General features: G+C 42.7%; 1 protein-coding gene across 1 annotated transcript in view; it reads left to right on the forward strand.

Annotated features, from left to right (window-relative positions):
• The window catches only part of AFG2A (AFG2 AAA ATPase homolog A), a 202018-nt gene that overhangs the window by 146300 nt on the left and 35364 nt on the right, over nt 1-20354 (forward strand). Inside the window, 1 exon segment of the mRNA XM_059826729.1 lies at nt 17176-17340. Coding sequence (XP_059682712.1) covers nt 17176-17340 — 165 coding nt within the window.

Here is a 20354-nt window from a genome sequence, read left to right on the forward strand (position 1 = left end):
CACAGTGATTCGCAGGTGGAGGGCCAGGACCAGGACTGCTCACCCAGCGAAGCCCTGCAGTTATGCACAGCTGTAGCCGAGCAGGCTTTGTCTCTCTTAGGATTGCATTGATGTAAGGAAATAAAATATGAAGTGCTGTGCCACAGGAGCAGCTTCTGCATTGTGTGCAAGGACTTTGAGGATTTTTCTGGAAGCATTTCTTACGTGCAGAGTGGGATAAAAAAGCAGTGTTAAGTGTGAGATTCATTTCCAACCCCCCCCCCCCCCCCCCCGCCCAGTTTTTGTCTGTGGATGTTTGTGCTCTCAGAGGGGCCAAAGGCTGTCACTTTGGCTAATAAATCTTTCAGGAATTCTGAAACCTTGTGAGTTATGAAACACCCGTGTTGGTCTATACGCAGGTGTACCAGAAACGAGTATAAAGTCTGCAGAGATTTTGAGTACTGCCATTGCTGGGGACTGTTAGTGCTGCTGAGGGAGTTCTCCAGTGCAGACCCCAACACCCATCTGTGTAGATTATTGTAGTGAGGCATTTTTTTGTTTTGCTTACTTTTGCATGCTGACATTTTTTTAGTTAAGGTTTAAGAATGGAAGGTTTCTGAGTTTTGAAACTGTGTTCTGTCTTATGCAAGTATTGCTTTTAAAACATCAGCCTTTGAAAAAGAGATGCTAAGCCAAGTGTGTTTCCAAAGGGAGATTTGAATCATGCGTCAACAACTGAATTTCAACTTACCTTGAGCAGACGAGAAGTCGTAGTTGCATCAAAATCTGACAGTCATAATCCCCAACTCTGTCCAGGGAACAATTTATTTCAGCTTACATTTTAATTTTCTTTGTTTTTATGTTTAAAAAATGGATTTTGATTCATTGTCAGCACCCTTTGTGACAGAAATTACAGCACCAAAAAATCTCTTTAGTAATTCCTGTTGAAAAGCAAAGTGTTTTCTCTTTTCTGCATTGAAAAAATGGTAGAAGTGCAGATAACGATTAAAAGAGTAACTGCTGGGAAATGTCATCATGTGCTGTGCATACATATATAGGAATATTCTCTCCAGAAATCTTAGTGTCTTGTTTAGTTGTAAAGTTTCAAGAACCAGAGCTTCTGCTATTCAGTGTAGACAGGTGCTTAATAGCCAAGTGCGTTTTTGCTGCCTGGAAGTCTGCGGTAAAATAATGTCATAACTAGCCCAAGTTTCAGCAGTGCCAGGCTTTTCAAAATTTGGAGGGAAGGTCCAGTCCTTTGAAAAAGAAGATGAAGAAAAAAACTTCCTTCATTTGAGTCAAATACCTTACAAATAGATTTCAGCAGTTTCATGTCAGCCCGATCCACCTTCACATATCAAGTGTATTTCAAGAGTAGGGAGGCCTCCCAGAACGGTATTTCACAACTTTTCATTTGTGACCCTGTTTCTCTCGAGGAATCCCCCTTCTCTCAGGCTCACAATTTCAGGTATCATGACCGTGGTCTTAGTTTTTGGAAACGCTGATAGAGTTTCTTTTTCTCCTAACTTCCTTCTTTCTCTCTTTGGGTCCCCATCCCCACATGCCCTCAGGATGCTAAATGTTTTGTGCATGTCCTGACTACTGTACACCAGGGCCCCGTCCCCATTAAACGGAGCTCCTCAAGGGTGAGTGCCATCTTGTGAGGACAGTGTGGTCTGTGTCAGAAACTAAATTTAGACCAATGTGCTTCACTGCTGGTAGTATCTGGTGTGTGAGAAATTCAAAATGGGGTCACTTAGGTAAGTGATAGCAGCCAAGAAAGGACTTCTATCTTCTGTTTAGCTCCACTGTTTTCCCTTTAAGTCCATGGAGGGAACTTGTTTTGAGAGTGCATTCGCTTTAGTGTAGTGTTTACCTAGAGTACCTTTGCACAAGCTGAGCTGGTGACAGTGACAGTTCTTCACTGGGATTTGGTACGTGCCAGATCTGGGGTCTGGGGATATGTGCAAGCATTCAGGGAACACCCAGGCAATTCTCCCAGCTTCTGTCATTGTTTTGATTCTGGTGCTCGTCATGAGAGGAGCTGAATTTCCTGGCATAGAATTCCCATAGACTAATTTCTGCATGCGTATGCTATTGGTACCAAAAGATTATCTTTGCATCTCCAGAAAGAATCTGAAACTCTGATTTTTCCATCAGAGCAGCTTGAGTAAAATGAAATTCTGTATTTGATCCTGCATATTCTGGCCTTCAGCCAAAGCATGGCTTTATGGATTCAGAAACTTGAAGAATGAATATGAGTATAATTTTGAAAGCTACAGAATATGTGGGAGGAAATTTCAGTAGATCTGAAGCTCTTAGTGTTAGAAATGTAGCTACTAATGTGAAGTTTGTTTGTTTTTTTTTTCTTAGGTTCCTTTGATAAATCCTAACCCTAGAGCTCAAGAGCTGTCCATATGCAAAGAGCAACTGTTAACATTGTCTTTTCATCAGAGGGCAGCTTTGAGTACTGATGTCCCTGTAAAATTAGTGTAATCTAAATTTAAAATATCTAGATACAGTTCCGGCAATTTGCAAATGCTTTAGGAAATCCAGATCAATAGAAAATAGAGATAGGTGTCTCCTTAAAAGCCACACTGCCCTTGGGCAACATCAAACTCTGGGGATATTATTCCTAAACTGGATCCTGAACTGTGCTATTGTCTGTCTTAAATGATACGTTGCATGCCTACATGACACCTTGAGAGTATTACTACAGAAAGACAGATGGAGTAATCAAATGGTTATGCTAAATTGACTACCGTTCAAATCTATTTCTAAACAGTGATTAGAGCCCAAGGTAAATCTAGTAGTTCGAAGTGACTCCCAAGCAAGTCACTTAATAAGCTTTCAGGATCAAACACCGCTAAATTCTGGGAAGAACTTAGCTATGAACACTGAAGATACTTCTTGTTTCCACTTTGCGAATGAGCAATAACTCACCAGTGAAGTTTGGTAGGAAGAACACAATGCTCCTTTAAATGGATGGTGTAATCAAGTATTTTTTCTGCTTGGCTAATACGTTACAGTTCCACAGTGCTGAAGAGTGGGATTCTGTGGCACTGGCAAGAGGATGGGGCTGAAATGTCTTCTCACTATATTAGCTGAGAAAATGTACAACTCGGGTATGGCGATAATTTAAATATTTATGTTTTGAAAGTACTGAAGATTTCCAAAATTTGCATTCCATAAGGAGAGTAGGCTTGTTCAGTTAGAAGGCTCACACCTATTTGGACACCTGTAAACTGAAGAAGAGTGAAACTCCCACAACACTTAGCAAGAAAGCCTCTCTGAAGAACTAATTTACCTCAGGAGCTCAACGTGGCTTGTTTTGGTCCTTTCTGCCTTACAGCTTCATAGCTGGCACAATAAATGCAGCTTTCCAGACATTCAAGTATCAATAAATCATAGTCAGTTTATATATGTAAAAGTTGTGAAAATTGTGCAAATTAACTGTTCAAACATACCCTTTCAGGGCGAAAGAAACCCAGTTTCTATAAATTATACCAAAAGTAAATGCAGTACAGAAAGAGAAGAGAGATACATTGATGACCTTATCAAAGAAGTATAAACAGGTGTTAAAAAGGTGATAGGAAAACACTTTACCAGCATATGTTTATACACTTCAGGTGGCCTACTAAGGAAAAAAAAAAATCTTTATAATAAAAAGTTTTGGTAATGGTAATACTAAACAGCTGAGCAGTGCAATAATCTATCAATCTTAGCAAATAAATGATCTATAAGTAGATACGATCATAAAGCTCACAGCATAAAGGGAAAGACTTGATACAAAAGCAAAATCAGGGAAAGCTATAAATGAATACAGTGTCAGAAAATGAAAAAAGCCATTGGTAAGAGTAACTGAATTTTTTAAGCATGGAGTCAGTAGAAAAAGTGTAACTGGGGAGAAACAAAAAGGGAAAAAAAAAAAAAGAAAGAGGCAAAATTAAAGATTGCCTGAACAGCTGTGCTTTTTTTGTTGGTAGAAGTCTTCTCCTGTGCTGTTTCAGGCAGAATAAAGGGATCAGTTGAAGTTCAGTAGAACAGAAGATTATGTGCTGATCAGTTTTAATCCCCAACATAACTCAACAAAACAGTCATTTGAAACACCTCCCCCAATGTTTTATAACCTAGATTATACTCCTAGATTTAAAGATAATATTTGACTGTGTCCATCAGGATTGAGTCTGTAACATCTTGAAATGACAGGGCATGTTAAGAGAAGTAATTGCCTCATCAAGGCTTTAGATCAAGATGCAGCTTACTCGGTTGAAGTACACATTGACAGGTTGAATGCTCCTTTATGCAGGAAGAGTAGAGGTATCAAGTAGAGGTGCAATCTTTCACCTCTGCTATTTGGAGCCACTGTTCATTTAAGTGGGAACGAGTGGGAGAGAAAAAGTTAACTCAGGTAGAACATGCATTATGTTACCTAACAGAAACCACAGCTAGGTTGTTTTCCAGGTAACCTAGATCCAACAGACCAACAGACACTCATGCACAAAAGAAAGAAAAGAAAACAAAGGGGAAAAAAAAAGAAGGTAAATTAAAAAACAAATAGACATAATGAGAACCACAGTAATTTTCGACTCCAATAATGTGATACAAAAACAAGCTATACACAAAACAGACGTCTTCACGTTGTGTGGCAGTAAGATGTGAACAAGCAGGATGTCCAGCAAGAAATAGTGTAATACATCAGTGAGACAGCAGCTGCACTTACCAGCATAAAGAAGATTTAGGTGTTGATAATCCACAATTTAAAACCGATCTATGAGTCTTCCACTGAAATTTTGTTTCCACCTTAACAGTTGGATGTGAAAGCTGGAAATCCACCAAAGGTACAGACAGACATCTAAAAGCTTTTGAAAGTAAATGCCTCAGGGAAATAGTAGGTATTAAGTGGAATGAATTTATAACAAATACTGAGATTCGTCAGGGAGTTGAACAAGACTTAATCTCGTAAATTATCCAGAAATGAAGATGGAAATATCTAGGATATGTGGTAAGAATGAAACCAGATCTGATGCCAGACTGTCTGCCATGGCAGGAATGCCTTCAGGCTGACTGTAGAACATGTAAAAGGGACTGACCAAAATAATTCCTCCATTGAAAAGTGCTTAGAGATGGAAACATTACGGGTGACTTCACAAAGTTGGGGACAGTCAAGGAGAAAGTGAGATGGACAACAATCAGCAGTCTCGCATATGTTTGAAGGAACTCTTGGCAGTGAATGTGATTTGTGCGGCACCAAAGTTTTTCATCTAATATTTCATGTCTATTAGGGGCTATAAACACTTGGCAGACCTGTGAAATTATTTCAGGACTTTTATCAGCCCTGCTCCAGGTCTAATGGCTAGAAAGTGCATATTTTAATCCCAGAGTCCAAGCTCTATCTGTCACTGGCAGCTGCAGTAAGCACTGTAACTTATGTAAACTCAGCACCACCCACAAGTTTTAAGATCAACACACAAAGTGGTTTCTGCTGGTATGAGGGAGAAAACCACCAGGTTGTCTTCCTGCATCCGGGTGGAGGAAGTCAGTGATTGTCTGCTTGCAATAATAAGAGAAGGCATGTCTGCCGGGGCCTTTTCTTCAAGCAGAGTATCTTGGCTTCTGACCCAGCCAGTGCACCGCTGTTCTTAATTAGGCTGTGTCTTGACTATATTAATATCCTGGCACGTAGCTATCTGGGTTTTTATAGTCAAGCACGCAGTTCTTTGGTATTACCCGCACTTTCTCAATCTCTGGAACCATGTCACCTGCACTGTTACGCCAGTGGCATCCTCAGTGACCACATCTGGCTGTTCCCAAAAAGCCGTCTTCTCTGATGTGCTCATCTGGCCCCAGAAGGGCTCCTTAGCTGCATGGCTGTGTTTAAAGACTCATGTTGCGTGTCTGCTGCTAGATGTTCAACATCAAGTGGTGCTTTGCTGCGTGCGCACCGCTTTGCAGATGCTGGTTATTGGCTTGTTTCCTACTGTATATGCTTATCTGTTTCTTTTTTTCTTCTCAGTTTATAACTAAAAAAAATGATTAAGAGTGCATTTTTTTGAAAGGGGGAGAGGGCTTCATTGGTGTTCAAACATCTGGACTGCCAGGTAGTGAGTTAAAAACCTACAGTGTTTCTTCTGGTTGTTCCTATATCAAAAGCATGGCTGGGATTCTGTGGCCTGAACAGAGGCATCCTCTGTTATTTGTTCTGCTCAGCAGGCTCCTGCCTGGCCACCAGCTATCCCCTTGGCAGGGAGAAAGCCTAATTGGTAATACCTGCCAGCCTCAGGGAGATATCTAACATACCTTAGCTGGACTCAAATGGTATTGGCAACTGGATTGTACCCAGTATATGTTAGCTACAAAGGGGCAGGAGGGCTGTACCTACCGAAGAGAGGGCTTTAAACTGGGATTTGTTTGTTTCACTCCCTGTCTTTTTGGAATATATAAGATTTTAAAAAGGCGAGATCACCTTGGTTTCCAATTTCAAGTACAAATTAGTGATATTTCTTATATTGTGACTTTATTCTCTCTACGCGTTGAATGACTTTTCCTTTAGCTTACAGTTATTGTAACCAGTATCTACTTCATTGCTTCAAATGGTCTTCCAGAGCCATGGTAGTAAAATAAGATCTTTCAAGTAATGAAAACCAGAAACTACTTTTTTTCTGCCACAGTGTTGGCTGTAATGACAGAAAGTAATTGATTTCCTTTTGAAACTGTTTCTGAATTGTTTCATTGATGTTGCCTACCTCTCTGCCAATCTCTTCTTTCTTGAGAAGCAGCTTCTTTCACCTATCTGTTTTGTTCCATGAACACTTCTTTTACACTTTGTTTATCTGTAGTTTGTTAGACAGGTCTGTAAAGTTTGGTCACAAGCCAGGTAAAGTCATTGAGATTTTTGTAGTAGGGTAGTCACTGAAGTAACCAGGTGTAAGCAATATAGAAACTGATATGACAAAAGGTTATAGAAAATGGATCATGCAGCTTTACAAATACATCTTCTTGCGTGCAGCACATTCCTACTGCTGTTTGTCACACACTGAAGTATTGAGTCTTGAGAAGTGTTTAGAGCATGTCCTGTTAATGAATTCTATGAAAACAGAATGTAGGAGATGAAAAGCTTTCACAAGGCAGGTTCTGATGGAACTGACCTGCTGTGGATTTTTGTCATTTGAGGCTAAGTTGTCTCTCTGAAAAGAATCTCATCCCGTGCTGGTAATTTAATCAGTCAGAGCGATGGTAATATAAGGGCATAGCTTATGTATGGAAAATATTGTATTATGTGGTAGATCATTGTCACAGTGTTCGAAAGCTTCTGAGGAGAACTGTAGTATTTTGGCAGGAGTTCAAAATTCTCTTTCCTACAAGGAACAGGTTTGGTGGTGTTTTTTTTTCTCTAACATGTCATTTTGAGGTTACATGGTAACATCTGTCAGAGCTATGCTAACCTCTGTCATCCAGCTGTTATAATTGTGGTATTTTCCTTCCTTTTCCTTCTCTTTCCTCTCCTTTCTGCTTTCCCTTTCTCCTCCCTCAGAAAAAAAAAACCCAACAAAACCCACCTCCTTTTATACTGAAACTTCAGGTGGAATGAAGTGGTTATAAAAGCATCTGTCAACACAGGAATAGTTTGCCAAGCCAAGTATTTGGGTTGGAAGTCATGCCTTCCCAACTGCTTGAAAACAGGAAGTATCTCTGTTAAGTGATGGATAGCTCTACTTTGCTGAGAGGAAGAAAAGGCTTTTATTTCTTCTTTTTTTTTCCTTTCTTTTTCTTTTTCGCCTCTGGGCTAATAAATGAGTTCTGCAGTTGTTCCATGTATGTAAAGAGAGACTCCTATAGAAATGTGTATATGGGCACACATGTCTCTGTATGTGTGTGTATATGTGTGTGTGTATGAATATACAAACTAAAAAAAAAAACCCAAAACCAACAATCCACTTTGTACATGATCGGTCCCTGTCAAAAGCCAGCCCAGGCACATCTTATCCCAGTGATTCCTGTAAAGCTCTCAAAATCTGTCAGAAACAGCCTGCAGGATTGCAACGGCTCCTGGGTGATTAATTGCCAAAAGAGTCTGGTTCCAGGTTCCATTACATGTAATTGTTATCTTTTCTAAAGGGGTTCTTTTATTAAACCCCCACCCCAACAAAAAGAGGGAAAAGAAAAAAGAACTGACATTCCTGAGGTTTTGCACCTCTTAGACAGGAGCACGGAGGACTCTCTTATGTAAACATACACTAAAGAGGGTGTGTTACGTTGTTTATTAGCTGATGATAGGGTTTTTTTTCCTTCAGTTAAAATTAACTTTACTAAAAATCATTTTATTAGAAATGGGGGAGGAAGAGCTGCATAGCATTTAGAGGAGAAGAGGGGGAGTTCCAGCGCCTTCTCCACACCAAAACCTCTCTCTGAGACCCAGCAAGTGGCAAACGAATAGATCGCTCCTGCTCCTTACGAAAATTGCAGGAAAACAGCCAAAAATTGGGACATCCTCTGTCCACACGCCACCATGGTAAGCCTGCTCAGATTGGACATGGGGAGAGAACAAGATCTTGTGTCTGAAATCCCCCTTGCAAAGGAAGCCAGCACCGCAGCCCTGAGCCGAGACCCTGCCGCTCAGCACGGGTGCAAGGAGAGAACGGCGCAGCTGCAGCCTGAATGAGCAGAGGAATAAAGGTCGGGCTCTGTTTTTTAGAAAGTTTGTGGCTTGAAAACGTGTGTTTGAGTGTCCTGAAGGTATGGGCGGAATTGTGGAGAATCTGCTGAATTGCTTCAGTTTTTTCTGAGACCATATTCCCAAAGCAGAGGGGAGGAGAGCCTGATTCCCTGTTGGTGCCTCCATGTCTTTGAATACACGTAAGAGTCTTGCTTTGGAGCTGAATTTCTGTGGTGCCAAACTGGAGTATCTGGAATCGTATCAGTAGGGTTGCTTGGATTTGCATTGCTTTTACTGCATTGAAAATGTGCTGCGTTACTGACAGATTTAGACTTTTATAGATGGAGGCCTGGGCAAAGCTTGGCTCCCAATGAGCGCGGTAGTAATTTGTGCCAACTGGCCAATTTAACTGTTTGAAATATCAGGGGGAAAAAAGCATGGAGATACTGGTTCTGCAGCTGCAGAGTATCTGCCTGCAGATGTTTCTGCCAAGAGAAGTGATTGAGATTTGGTTTCTTGAGATATTTTAATCCTATCTGAACAAAACCACATAAAACGTGCTCTGGTATTGTCTGCATGGGCCAAGGAGCACATTGTTCCTCACAGTTGTGTTTACATGGTCTTATTGCTGCAACGAAACAAGTCTCCTCAAGTCGTCTTTCTCCACGATTCCCCTTGAATTAGCTATATTAATCAAACTCTGTCAGTGGCAGGACTGTGATGTACAGCAGTTGGGACACTGATGTTACTCTGATTAAAAAGATGAGAATATTTTGGTGCGTCCAGCTTTGTGCAAGTTTGGAAGTACAAGCATGGCTTTTTGCAGAGTTTTTCTCCTTCTGCATCCACAAGCAGTTTCTTTAGGTGGTGGAGAGGTGGTAACCCTACCGCCCATCCCTCTTCCCTGCTGCCCCTTCTCCACGCGTGACCGCGGCTGCTGTCTGGCGCAGGAGTTCAGCCCGTGGTGCATGAGGGACCATGGGAGGTGAGCTTAGGAGGAGGCAGGAGGGCACAGCAGCCCCTTCCCTGAGCTGTATAGGCAAGATAAGGCAGCTGAATAATCGCTGGCGTTACACACTTAGTGATACATCCCAAAGGCAGAGACACAGCTACTCCAGCCTGGAGCAGCCTGAAACCCCAAGGTCTGGCAGCGAGGTGAGGGCTGTGGTGCAGATGCCAGGCTGCAGGCAGGGCGGCTGGGTGCCGGGGCATACCAGCCGGCCGTGTGGCAGGCGCTGCGTGGTGGTAGCGCGGTGGTGGTGGTGGTGGTTAGGGACTCAGCCCGCAGTGGGACCTCATCCATGCCTGACAGCAGATGTCAAGGAAAGCAAATAAAATCAAAAGCAGCTCTGAATGCTTTGGCCGTGTGGAGGCTCGATATGTTTTCACATCAACTCTGGGAATTTTTGCTTTCTTGAAGAACTTTTAGCGCTGCCTATTTATAACTTGGTTATTTAAGTAACGCTCGTATCTGTTTAAAATCACCACCGTTAGTGGAAATGACTGATTTGCTGTGAAACGTGCAGAAGCAGGGTATGTCCTTCAAGCAAGTGATGCCAATGGTTTCTGTTGATTCAAGGCAGTTATTTCCCCAGGCTTCATTTTATAAGGAAAGATGAATTTGTTATTTTTCTGCATACTGGAATTGTAGGGTAAACTGTGTTTTGCTGTAATAACTAAGAGACTGATCTGTAGTAGTAGCTGAAGGTATTAGTTCCTGTTGGTAGCCAGCAAAGAGAGCAATTCCTGAAGATACATTGAATTACACAGAAAGGTTTCCTTCTATTGATGAGACGAACTGGAAATGGGTAAAAATCAGTGGTTGAAGGAAAAGGATTAACTAATGGTAGTAGACCTGGAGGATAAGCAAAGCGAGTAGACGAATCCTACGCAAGCAGGGGCATTTGACTGCTTAGCAGTGAAGGACAGATTGCATTCTTATTTTTCAGATGGTTAACTCTCCGTATCACTTCATCTCGGTTTGGACTCGGATGATATAAGCTGCTTTCCTGTTCAAGTTAGTTTACTGTTTGTCGGCGTATCAAACCACGTGTTTGTTCTCTGCCTTTAATTAGTATTTCTGGTTAATGCCTGAGTAAAATGTTCCCGCTGTGCTCACTGCCACTTGATAGTGTGCATTCTTCCTGAACACCTGCTGTCAAAGCTATCATGTCTTTTCTTGTCAACTTGCACAATGCTCCAGGTCTTGAGCAAGACTGACATGACGGAAGGGTTGTACAGCCTGATTTTTAGAAATCTATGTGGAAGGTGAAGTCTTTGCTTAGGGACTGATACTAGGAGACTGCAACGTTTTGTAGGTGCTAGTTTCCAATAATATCTAATAAAATTCTGTTTGCAAATGCAGTTTTTGAAGTAGTGGATATACTGTAGTTTAAAGAAGCAAACTGCTCCACGCTGAGAGGAGTTGTAGATGTTGTGTAACGACAACAGAGAGTAATCTGCACAAATCTTGGGAGAAGTACAAGGGTGGTGACCAGCAAACAAGTCATCAAAGAGGGGAACTGGTTAGAGATGTTGGCATATGCTGACAGTGGTGACAGACATTGGCACAGAAGGAAGAAGGTGGGGAGGAGGAATAGTGTGGGGAAAGGGGATCTTGGCAAGAAAAAAGCAGTATTGCTTGGCTCAGGAGCCTGTAATTACAAGACTCCAGCCTTGTGACACAGCAAACGAGTGTGTCACCTGCAACAGAGGAATTTGAAGTTGCCTCCTGAAGCAGCTCATGCCAGATGGAGGGGAAATAAAAACCTTGTGGAACCATAAAATTTAGCTCTCCACTGGACTGTGGTTTTTAAGTCCTTAATAGTGATACTGTAATGTGTCTTTTCCCCTCAGCACCCTCTAATTTCGGTAATTAATCCGTGGTTGCAAAAAGCCTTCAGCAGCCTATCTAGCAAACAGGACGGATGAGCTTCCCGTACTTGAAACTTTCAAAGTTCCTAAAATGCCAAGCGCTTCCTGGTCTGTTGCGTTGGGAGCATGACCTGCTGTGGCACGGAGTGAGAATGAAAATATCAGGCACCGAGGTGAGCCTCGAAGGCGTAGGAGAAGCACCTTTGTGGGAGCTGACTTCACTCCTGCAAGAGATAAATGTGATGGCACAAGAAGGCCCTTTCCCCGTTCTTAACAAATTCACTTCCTCAGCCTATCTTTTACCTTAATACCTTCCACGCTTACAACACATCTGTCCTGACATGTGGGCAAAAACACTGAAAGGATCTCACAAACAGTTATGGCTTGCACAGACTACAAAAAGAATATGACTGGCTTTAAAATGCTTTATGTATGTTCAAATACTGTAATGACCAAAGTAAAAAAATTTGTATTACCGAATTAGATTATAAGATACAGAGTACCTCTCATGTTCGGGGGTCCATGTAAGTAGGGGGCCACAACCAGGGTTCATAAATAGCAGTTGTTAATTTCAGTTGGAATGATTTAGTTACAAAGGAAACAGATTGTTCTTCTATTTCCAGTCCTCTCATTTTCATCTGTGGTCTAATCCCAATAGACTCCAAGGGCAGGATTAAACTTTTAGTTGCATTTTTTAGGTTCTGCATTGAAACAAATGTATTTACTTGAAAGGAAATGTCTTAAATTTAGTATAAAAATCTGTTCCTACTTGTGGAGATTGATTGCAGCAGAGAACATGCAGTAACATTGATTCTCCAGATGAACTTTGTTACCTGCTGAACCTACTTGCTCTCTCTTTTACTCCTCAATATGCCATTTACTCTGCAGCTTATGTTTTGCTATGCAAGTTACGTTTTGCTCCTGAAAATTTTGTCAAGTTTGCCACATTTTCGGAATTATATTTTTTCTAATGTCAGGCTACCCTCTTGCACCGTTTATGTATGACATTTTGTTACAAGATCTGATTAAGAATGATTTTGATGAGTTAGGCATGGCTGTAGAAGTATGTCAGTTGGAAAGGTATTTTTTCTATCCCATAGAAGGCTCATCAGCTGGGTGTGCTTCTGTCAGCATTATAATTCTGCATTGTTTGACAATGCAGTTCTTGAAATGGCCAAGTATCCTTTGAAAAAGCTAACTGAAGATGGATGCTTTTTTTAAAAAAAAAAAAAAATAGGAAAAGAGGAGAAGGAGGAAAATTAGCAAAGCCCTAAGGTTAATTCTAGTCCATTCTTAACAGGAACCACAAATATTTTGCTGGCTTTACCTATTTAAGTTTTCTTTCCTGAAATAATTATCTTCATAATTGCACACAAAATACACATTTTTGAACTAGCTATCTTTTCCGATTATGTATTTTGAAGTAGTACTCTATTTTAATTACCAAAGAATTTAAGCATTTCTTTTTGAAAGGGGAGCAGTTTCTTCTTAATTAAAATGTGTTTTTGCTATTGATAATACTGTGTATTTCATGATGATTATCCCACTTTCCTAGCGCTCCCCTGAAGACTATTGTATCTGCGTACCACTAGTAACCTTTCAGTGCGTGTGCACTTAGACCCCTTTCGTAACTGTTGTGGTAACAACAAAAAAATTACATAAACTTGCAAAAGAATTGCTTAATGGTATGAAGTATTCTGGTTTCTACCAAAACCCCAATTACTTAATTTTGTGCCCTTCCTGGCCTACATAAATTATGCAACCCTCACATCTCAACATCAGTGAATTATGTAGCTCTGCGCACACATCAATTAATTTTGGCCCCATCAACTTCCCACCTTCTGTGTGCTCCTAGCCTCAAATCAGTTTTGCATCTCCCAGCCGCGAGCAGTTAATTTTGTACTCCCGGCAGCTCCTATCTGCCTGAACCTGCAGCCCCGCTTCAACTCTTCACCCTCCCCCACCTGCCTCTCTCTCCTCCTGCACAGCCGAGCCACCGCCTTCTCCTGCCGAATTCCTCCTCCTCCAGCTCTGCGGCGAGGATCAATCCCAGGCGGCTTCACCTCCCGCCTCGCCAGGGGGTCAGCGCCGGATCCCAATGCACCTCGCGGGCGGCGGGGCTGGCCCGGAGGTGACGCGGGTGTCCTTATCGCTCTCCTCGCGATTTTCAAAGTGCAAATTGCAAGACTGTAGCTTCATCTTGTGGAGATGAATGGCCTCTGAAAGTCATGGCGTGCTTGGAGCAACCACCTCCAAAACCCTTCCATTGGGAAAGCCTGCGTCACGCAACACCCCACTGAGAAGAGAAATAGCTTCTGGGTCTGTAAGAAGAGCGGCCTTGAGCAAAAAGATGGTGCCAGCATCCATCAAGCTCAGCAGCAGAAGTAAGCACGACCTGGGCCTTGGCGTTGAGGCTGACACGGCTGCTGCAGGCGTCCACATCAAATGACACAGTAGGCTTCTCAAAGCAACCCAGAAAGAGCTCATTTTCCTCCAGAGGAAACTTCAGTGTGCAAAAACATCAAGAGGCATATCTTCTTCCCTTATTGCTGACCTCTATGTGCAGCTCAGTTCTGAGTCCTGAATTATTTTGGCCAAAAAGGAAAAGTGTCTCCATGAGAAGTATGCAGAGAACAAAAGCCTGAGAGGGCAACGTTATGTCCTGCAAATGAGAACGGCCTCGACTTGCTGTTGCTCTCCGATTGCGTTCAGACCAGCGAGCAGCAGAGCGGCTCTGCAGCCCACCTACCGCCTCTCACCGGGGATTTGCCCTCCCGTAACGCAGGCCCCTTCCCCGCTCTCTCCCTCCATTTTCAGTTCCTCGGGAGCGTAGAGGGGAGGGGGCCGGCAGCTTGCCAAAGGGACAAGGGTGGTGACAGCAGAGCGAGGAGCAGCCGGGCTGTGCCCAGGGTCACCACATTTCCCGTCCAGCTGGACTGTCGGGAGGGCTGGTGGAGACCAGCTCTCGGTTCAATTTGCTTTTCTCTTCGGGGGCTGGAGGGAATTTGACTCTTCTCTCAAGTGAGGTTACAGAATATTTTCTCTCCTCTCCTTTTTGTCTATGTCTATTTAAGCAGCAAACGCTGCAGAGACTGACTTGTGCTTTTTTTGTACAGTTCCCAGCACATCTGGCCGTCTTGGATAAGGTCCCTAGGCCTGATTGTAGCAAAAAGTAATGATAGCGTGTTTAAAACTTGGGCCTCCAACTATGACTATAAATAAAACGCAAAGCATTTGGGACAAACTGGAGGAAATACAATTTTTAGTAACTGAGCAAAAAAAATATATTCACTCTTTTACATCTGCAGTTGTGTTTTGCAAGCGTGGGTGCTCCGTCGTGTTAGAAGACTGTACCTCAGAACTGAAAGCCGATGCAATGCAGGGGAGCGCATGCTCCCAGCTGATTGGCATCAAGCATTTTTCCTGTCCCACTTGCACAACAGCCACGGTCATTCATCAGTGTGAAGCTAAGCTGGCTCTAGAAAACGTTCTAATTATTTGGACGTCCTGATTAAACCTGCCTTGATTTAAAGGAGGCACAACACCGTACTCGTGAACATTTCTTGTTTCTTCTAAATAATAGAATTAGCTATGGGCATTTCCTTAAGAGCATGCAGAACGCAATTGCAGTGTAATTCCTCTCCCTCCAAGCCTAGTCTTGAAACATGCAAATTTCTCTTTCAAGTGCGTTGGCAAAAAATGGCAATATCCTGATACACACATGATTTAGACACTGAATTACACACCGGTTGAGTTATCATCTGTGGGTTGAGTTCTTTGGTGAATGTATCAAGAGTGCTGTGGAAAGCAGCACAGTCTGCTGAGGAAATATCAGTGGACAGCTTGCTTCCCGCTCTCTTTTCTAGGGATCCAGTGTTGGCCACTGCCAGGGACAGGGTACTGAGCTGGATACAGACCTTTAGTCTTCCCAGTGCAGCCTTCCTTACGTAGCTTGATGCAATACACCGCAGTGCCGTGCGCTTTCTGCTGAGCGTTTTCATGTTCTGTGTTAAAAATAACAAGACATCTCTTAACATTCAGGATACATTTTTCCACTCTGAAGCACCACAACAGTCTTTTTAAAGAAACTTTAGGAAGGGTGTTAACTTGATCAATGCTGTGCAGGAAGGAAAGCTCTTTCCTACTATTTTTTCAGCATGACTTTCACTGACATGATCAGGCTGGGAAAAGACTTATTGGCTGACAGCCCAGGACAGCCATGCAATATCTCTAGTCATCTGGAACTCAAACTACTCTGCCCAAGGGAGAACCATAACATAAAAACAATTTAGGTTACATGCTGAATCTTATAAACATTGTCCAGTTTTTAAAAAATAGTTTAAATACTATTTATGTGCATTCGCTATGCACAGGTTTGGGTTTTTTTCAAATGTCAAGTAAGAAAAGCTAGGAGGGTTTTTACTCTCTTACTGTAGACAGCTTTCAAAAATCCTGGAGATTTTTAGAAACATAGGGAAATGAGCTTCCTCTCTTCTCATAAATTTAAGAGCTTGGCTTCTCCTATGTAATTGTTTTATCTATAAATAATGTTTACTTTTTGACCCCATCCAGAAAGCATAGAGTCACAGAAATGCTGGTTGGAGGGGGCTTCCCGAGGCCCTGCGGTCCCCCTCCTGCACAACGCGGGACTATTGCGAGCACCAGATCGGGGAGGGCTTGGCTTCGTCTGGCCGAGCCACAAAACCCCCAAGGACAGAGTTTCCCCAGCCTCCCCAGTGACCTGCCCTGAGGCTGTGCTTCTCTTCCAGAGATTTTTTCCTCCTGTCCAGTCTGAACCCTCCACGCTGCCCTTTGTGACCATTGTCCCCTCTTATGTTGTCTGTCGCTGCTGCCCAGAGTTTGCTGTGTCGCCCTCCCACCTCCCCGGTGTATATATAATCTGAGTAACCCTGGGAAACCAAAGTGCAAGGGCCAGTATACGTGTATGAAACTGCGAAGCTGGGGCCTTAGATTGTAACTGTATTCAGCTGTTGAATTTTCAGTTGTCTTGTGGCACAAGAGAAGAAAAAACCAGGGTTTTTCCAACAGTTCAAAGCTGATGCTAAAATGTATTAACTATAGTGCTTTTGCAAGTCTATGTTTTTTTCTCTCCCTTTTTGAAGCTGAGCATCACTGGCCTCTGTCTACTGTTACCTTATTTTGCATAAAAACCTGTCAGAGTAATCTGCTCCTCTGTAAGCATGTGCAGCTCTAATAATTTGGGGTAAAGCAATATGAATCCAGAATGTAAGCTTCACTTCAAAAATCTTTTTTTCTCCACTTGTTGTCTTGATTGAAGATCTGAACTTGGGATGTGTCCATTGCCACCTGTCCTTCTGCCAAGTCCTGACATTCCAGCACACCTTGCAACAAGCCTAAAATTATTATTTTAGGAAAATTACTATAGTTCCTTTATGATTCCTTTTTTCCATAAACTGGTATTTCTCAAGCTGAGTAGCCTTACTGTCTTTTCAGCGACTGATCCATTCTAACATGGGAGAATAACCTCTCTTGCACATAGCTTAATCATTCTTGTGCAGCTTCTTGCTTTTGCTGAAATTGTTGGTTATTTGGCAGCGTTGCTGTTTTTAATTGAGTTGTGGTTTTTACTTTCTTGGTGTGATGTGCCATGTGCTGTAACTTTTCCTGTGATGCTTTCATTGCAGGCCTTGTTGAGACCAGGACGAATAGACAGAATAATCTACGTGCCATTGCCAGATGCAGCCACCCGCAGGGAGATCTTCAAACTTCATTTCCAGTCCATGCCAGTCAGTGATGAAGTCTGCTTAGCGGAGCTCATTCAGCACACACAGAAGTACTCAGGAGCAGAGGTAAAACTTTCGGGGTGGTAATGGCCATGGAGTCGGTGCACAAAATCATGATTTTAAAATTGAAATCAAGTATCATCCAGATATCATCTCTTGAGTCGTCTCAAAGCGGTGGGGGAAATTACGAAAGGGAATGTTTGAGAGATTTCTGTGTTTCTGCTCAGAAAACGGAATACAATCTAGGGCTTTCTTCCTTCAACATCTCCATCAAAGGAGTGTTGCCAGGGGAAGGGCCTCTTCCAGGGTGAGCCCTAGTATGATCACGGCTGGCCTCATTAAAGATGTGCTGCCAGGGGGAGTGGAGGGAGGTGGGGGCAAGTGCCCCCAAACTGCCCAGCCAGTTCACCTGGGTCTCCCCACATCCCTGGGGATCTTTTGCACTTAGGATTGTGACTGAGAGCCTCAGATGGAGGGAGGAGAGACAGAGTTATGAGACAGTGTAGGGGAATTGCAAGGGAGTCACTGGTCCCTTTGAAGCTCGTGTTTTCCTACTCCATATAATCAAGACCTTACAGCAGCACTTACTGTTATAGCTTGTTGCTATTAGTTAGGCAGCTTCTGACAGTGTATGTCGGACAATTATTTCCTGTGCTGGGTAGAAGGAGAAACTTTCTCAGATGCTGCTGCCTGGCAGTTATAGTAAGTGTGGGTACGTTAGCGGTCACCACTCTGCTCCCTGAATATTATTCATGTCAGTGTCTCGTGAAAGGATATTTCATTCTTTCCTCATTATGATTAATTGAAAGTAATTGTATTACTTCAAAAATTCAAAGAATGTTATTAAGGTTGCCAGTTCGAGCTCTTAAAAGGTATGAAATACCAGAATTAAAATTTCCAACTTACTGTAGTCAGTCCTAGTGTATGCATTATCGCACCATCTTTAATTACATAGTCACCTTCTACTTTTTCCATAGCAGAGTGGAAAATGTGATGTGCTTGCCTCGGCTCCCCCATCTTTCTGTGTGCTGTTTACAATGCCAGGGAAATAAGCTAAACTTTTGCCTTGGTCCAAAAGAGAGGGTGAGTGTGGAGTATTTGTGTGATTCCTGTAATGCTGAAGGCCCTTCTCAACTGCCTGGCCATTGGATATGCTCCCAGGCAAGGCTTTTGCTCATTTAGCTGTCACTCAAATGCTGGTGTGTTGTAAAACGCTGCATTGCCTACTAGTAACCTCTGGCTGGTGAGGGCCCTGCTGTGAGTGCTGCAAGTCCAAGGGATGGGTCAGACCTTGCCGTACGCAGCAGCAGTGTCTGGGCTAGCCTCCAGGCTTCTTCTGGGAAGCTGTGTCACGGCGGACACCAAAGTCAAACCCGCAAGAGCTTTCCTCCTCCACAGCACAGGACAAACTGTGCTCTGGGAACGAATGAATGAAAGCTGCGTAGTGAGCAAAGCTGTTTTGTGTAGCACATCTTTTTGCCGCAGAATGTGGGATCTCGTAATGAAAAAAAGGCAATAACGAAAAGGATTGCAGGCTTAAATGTTGGTCTGGAAAACTGTCGCAGCTCTGCTGCCTCCACACTTTGGAGTAGCGATTTGAAACAGTACTATGTTTTTACCTGGATGTCAGTGATAGGACTTTTGCTGCCCTGGGGAAATTTATCTGCCTTTGGCTGAGTTACAAGCCTCCAAAAACATAAATATAAACATATCCTCTGTTGTGTATGGAAACTGTCTTCTTACCAGGCAACAACTGTAATGCTTGTATTTCAGAAATTCCAAGCATATGGGGATTTCCTTTGGATCTGCATCAGCTGATGCTCTAGTGGCGAATTCCTGTGCTTAGATGATAATGAGTCGCAAATGTCTTGGTACTGGCTTTGTACAGAACCAAAAATAAGTTAATGGGTTATTGAGTGCATCTACAGACAAGTTGCAGGGGAAAAAAAGCCTGCCTGTTTCTAATATGGTATTTCTCATTAATTTTGTTCTTTTGCATCATTCAAAGAATTATAGTAACTGGGATGTAAAGAGTAAATACAGAAAAAGCCTCAGTCAGTGTTCCTTGGAAGAATATATAAAAAGTCTTGACAGTTGGCACGCACAGTGGCCAGTTTCATTAAAGCCTTTTCTTCCTAGTGTCTCCAGCTTCCCAGCTTTACAAATAGTTTCCGCTGTTGAATGGCAAGTTCCCATTCCACTGTTCTACCCTTTGTTTAGAAAAAGAAATGGAAAATGCTTGGTTTTGTGACTAGAAGATGCTGTATGAATAGGGAGTTGCATGTAAAGATGCGTTGAATCATCCTGACATGAGCTGAATAACCAGCAAGTAAAGTGGATAGTTCAGTATGCATCTGGCTTCCAACTTGGCCTTTTTTCAGATCAGATATTTGTACCTTTTTGCCTGTCATCACTTATGACCAGTTATCTCTATTCACCTGCTGGATGTACGTTTCTCTTAATGAGTACCTTTAAAGATAGATCAAGATAGCTTGATAGTAGGGTGATTACTTCCCACTGTTCCATGTGAGAGAAGATGGAAGATAATTTCTGAGGGTGAATTACAATTCCCTTCTCTCATGTGTAAGTGAAGGTTAATGTAAAAAAGAAAAGTACAGTAGAGGAGCAATGTCTGTACAGTTAGCTTTTGTTATGCTAATAGTATAGGTCAAACAAAGCCTCAGCTTTCTAGAAATGTTTGGGTTTGAGTTCAGTCTTTATTTCCAGGCCCTTCTGAAGTAGTGCTCTGCAGCAGTGCTTGAGGGTCTTCTTCAGGGATACTCCACTATCTGTAAATCAGGAAAGTAAGAAATTGTCTTTAGAAGCTTCTGAATAGCAAGGTTTGGCCTTGGAGCTGATGTTGACACCAAAGATCATTCCCTCTTCCCTCTAAGGCAACTTCTTTGGCTGTATCTCTGCCCTGAAGGCATCAGCCTTTTCCCAGGACCACCTCAACCTCTTTTCAGCTGAGCCGGTGTGAGCGAGCCACGCGCAGGGTCGGTCTGGCTGCTGCACAGACAGCTCTGCAGTAACCATATGTCTGGTTTGCCCTCACATACAGACCAGCAGGTTTCAGCAGC

This window comes from Gavia stellata, chromosome 19 (assembly GCF_030936135.1).
Source record: "Gavia stellata isolate bGavSte3 chromosome 19, bGavSte3.hap2, whole genome shotgun sequence".
In the NCBI taxonomy this organism is placed as follows: Eukaryota; Metazoa; Chordata; class Aves; order Gaviiformes; family Gaviidae; genus Gavia; species Gavia stellata.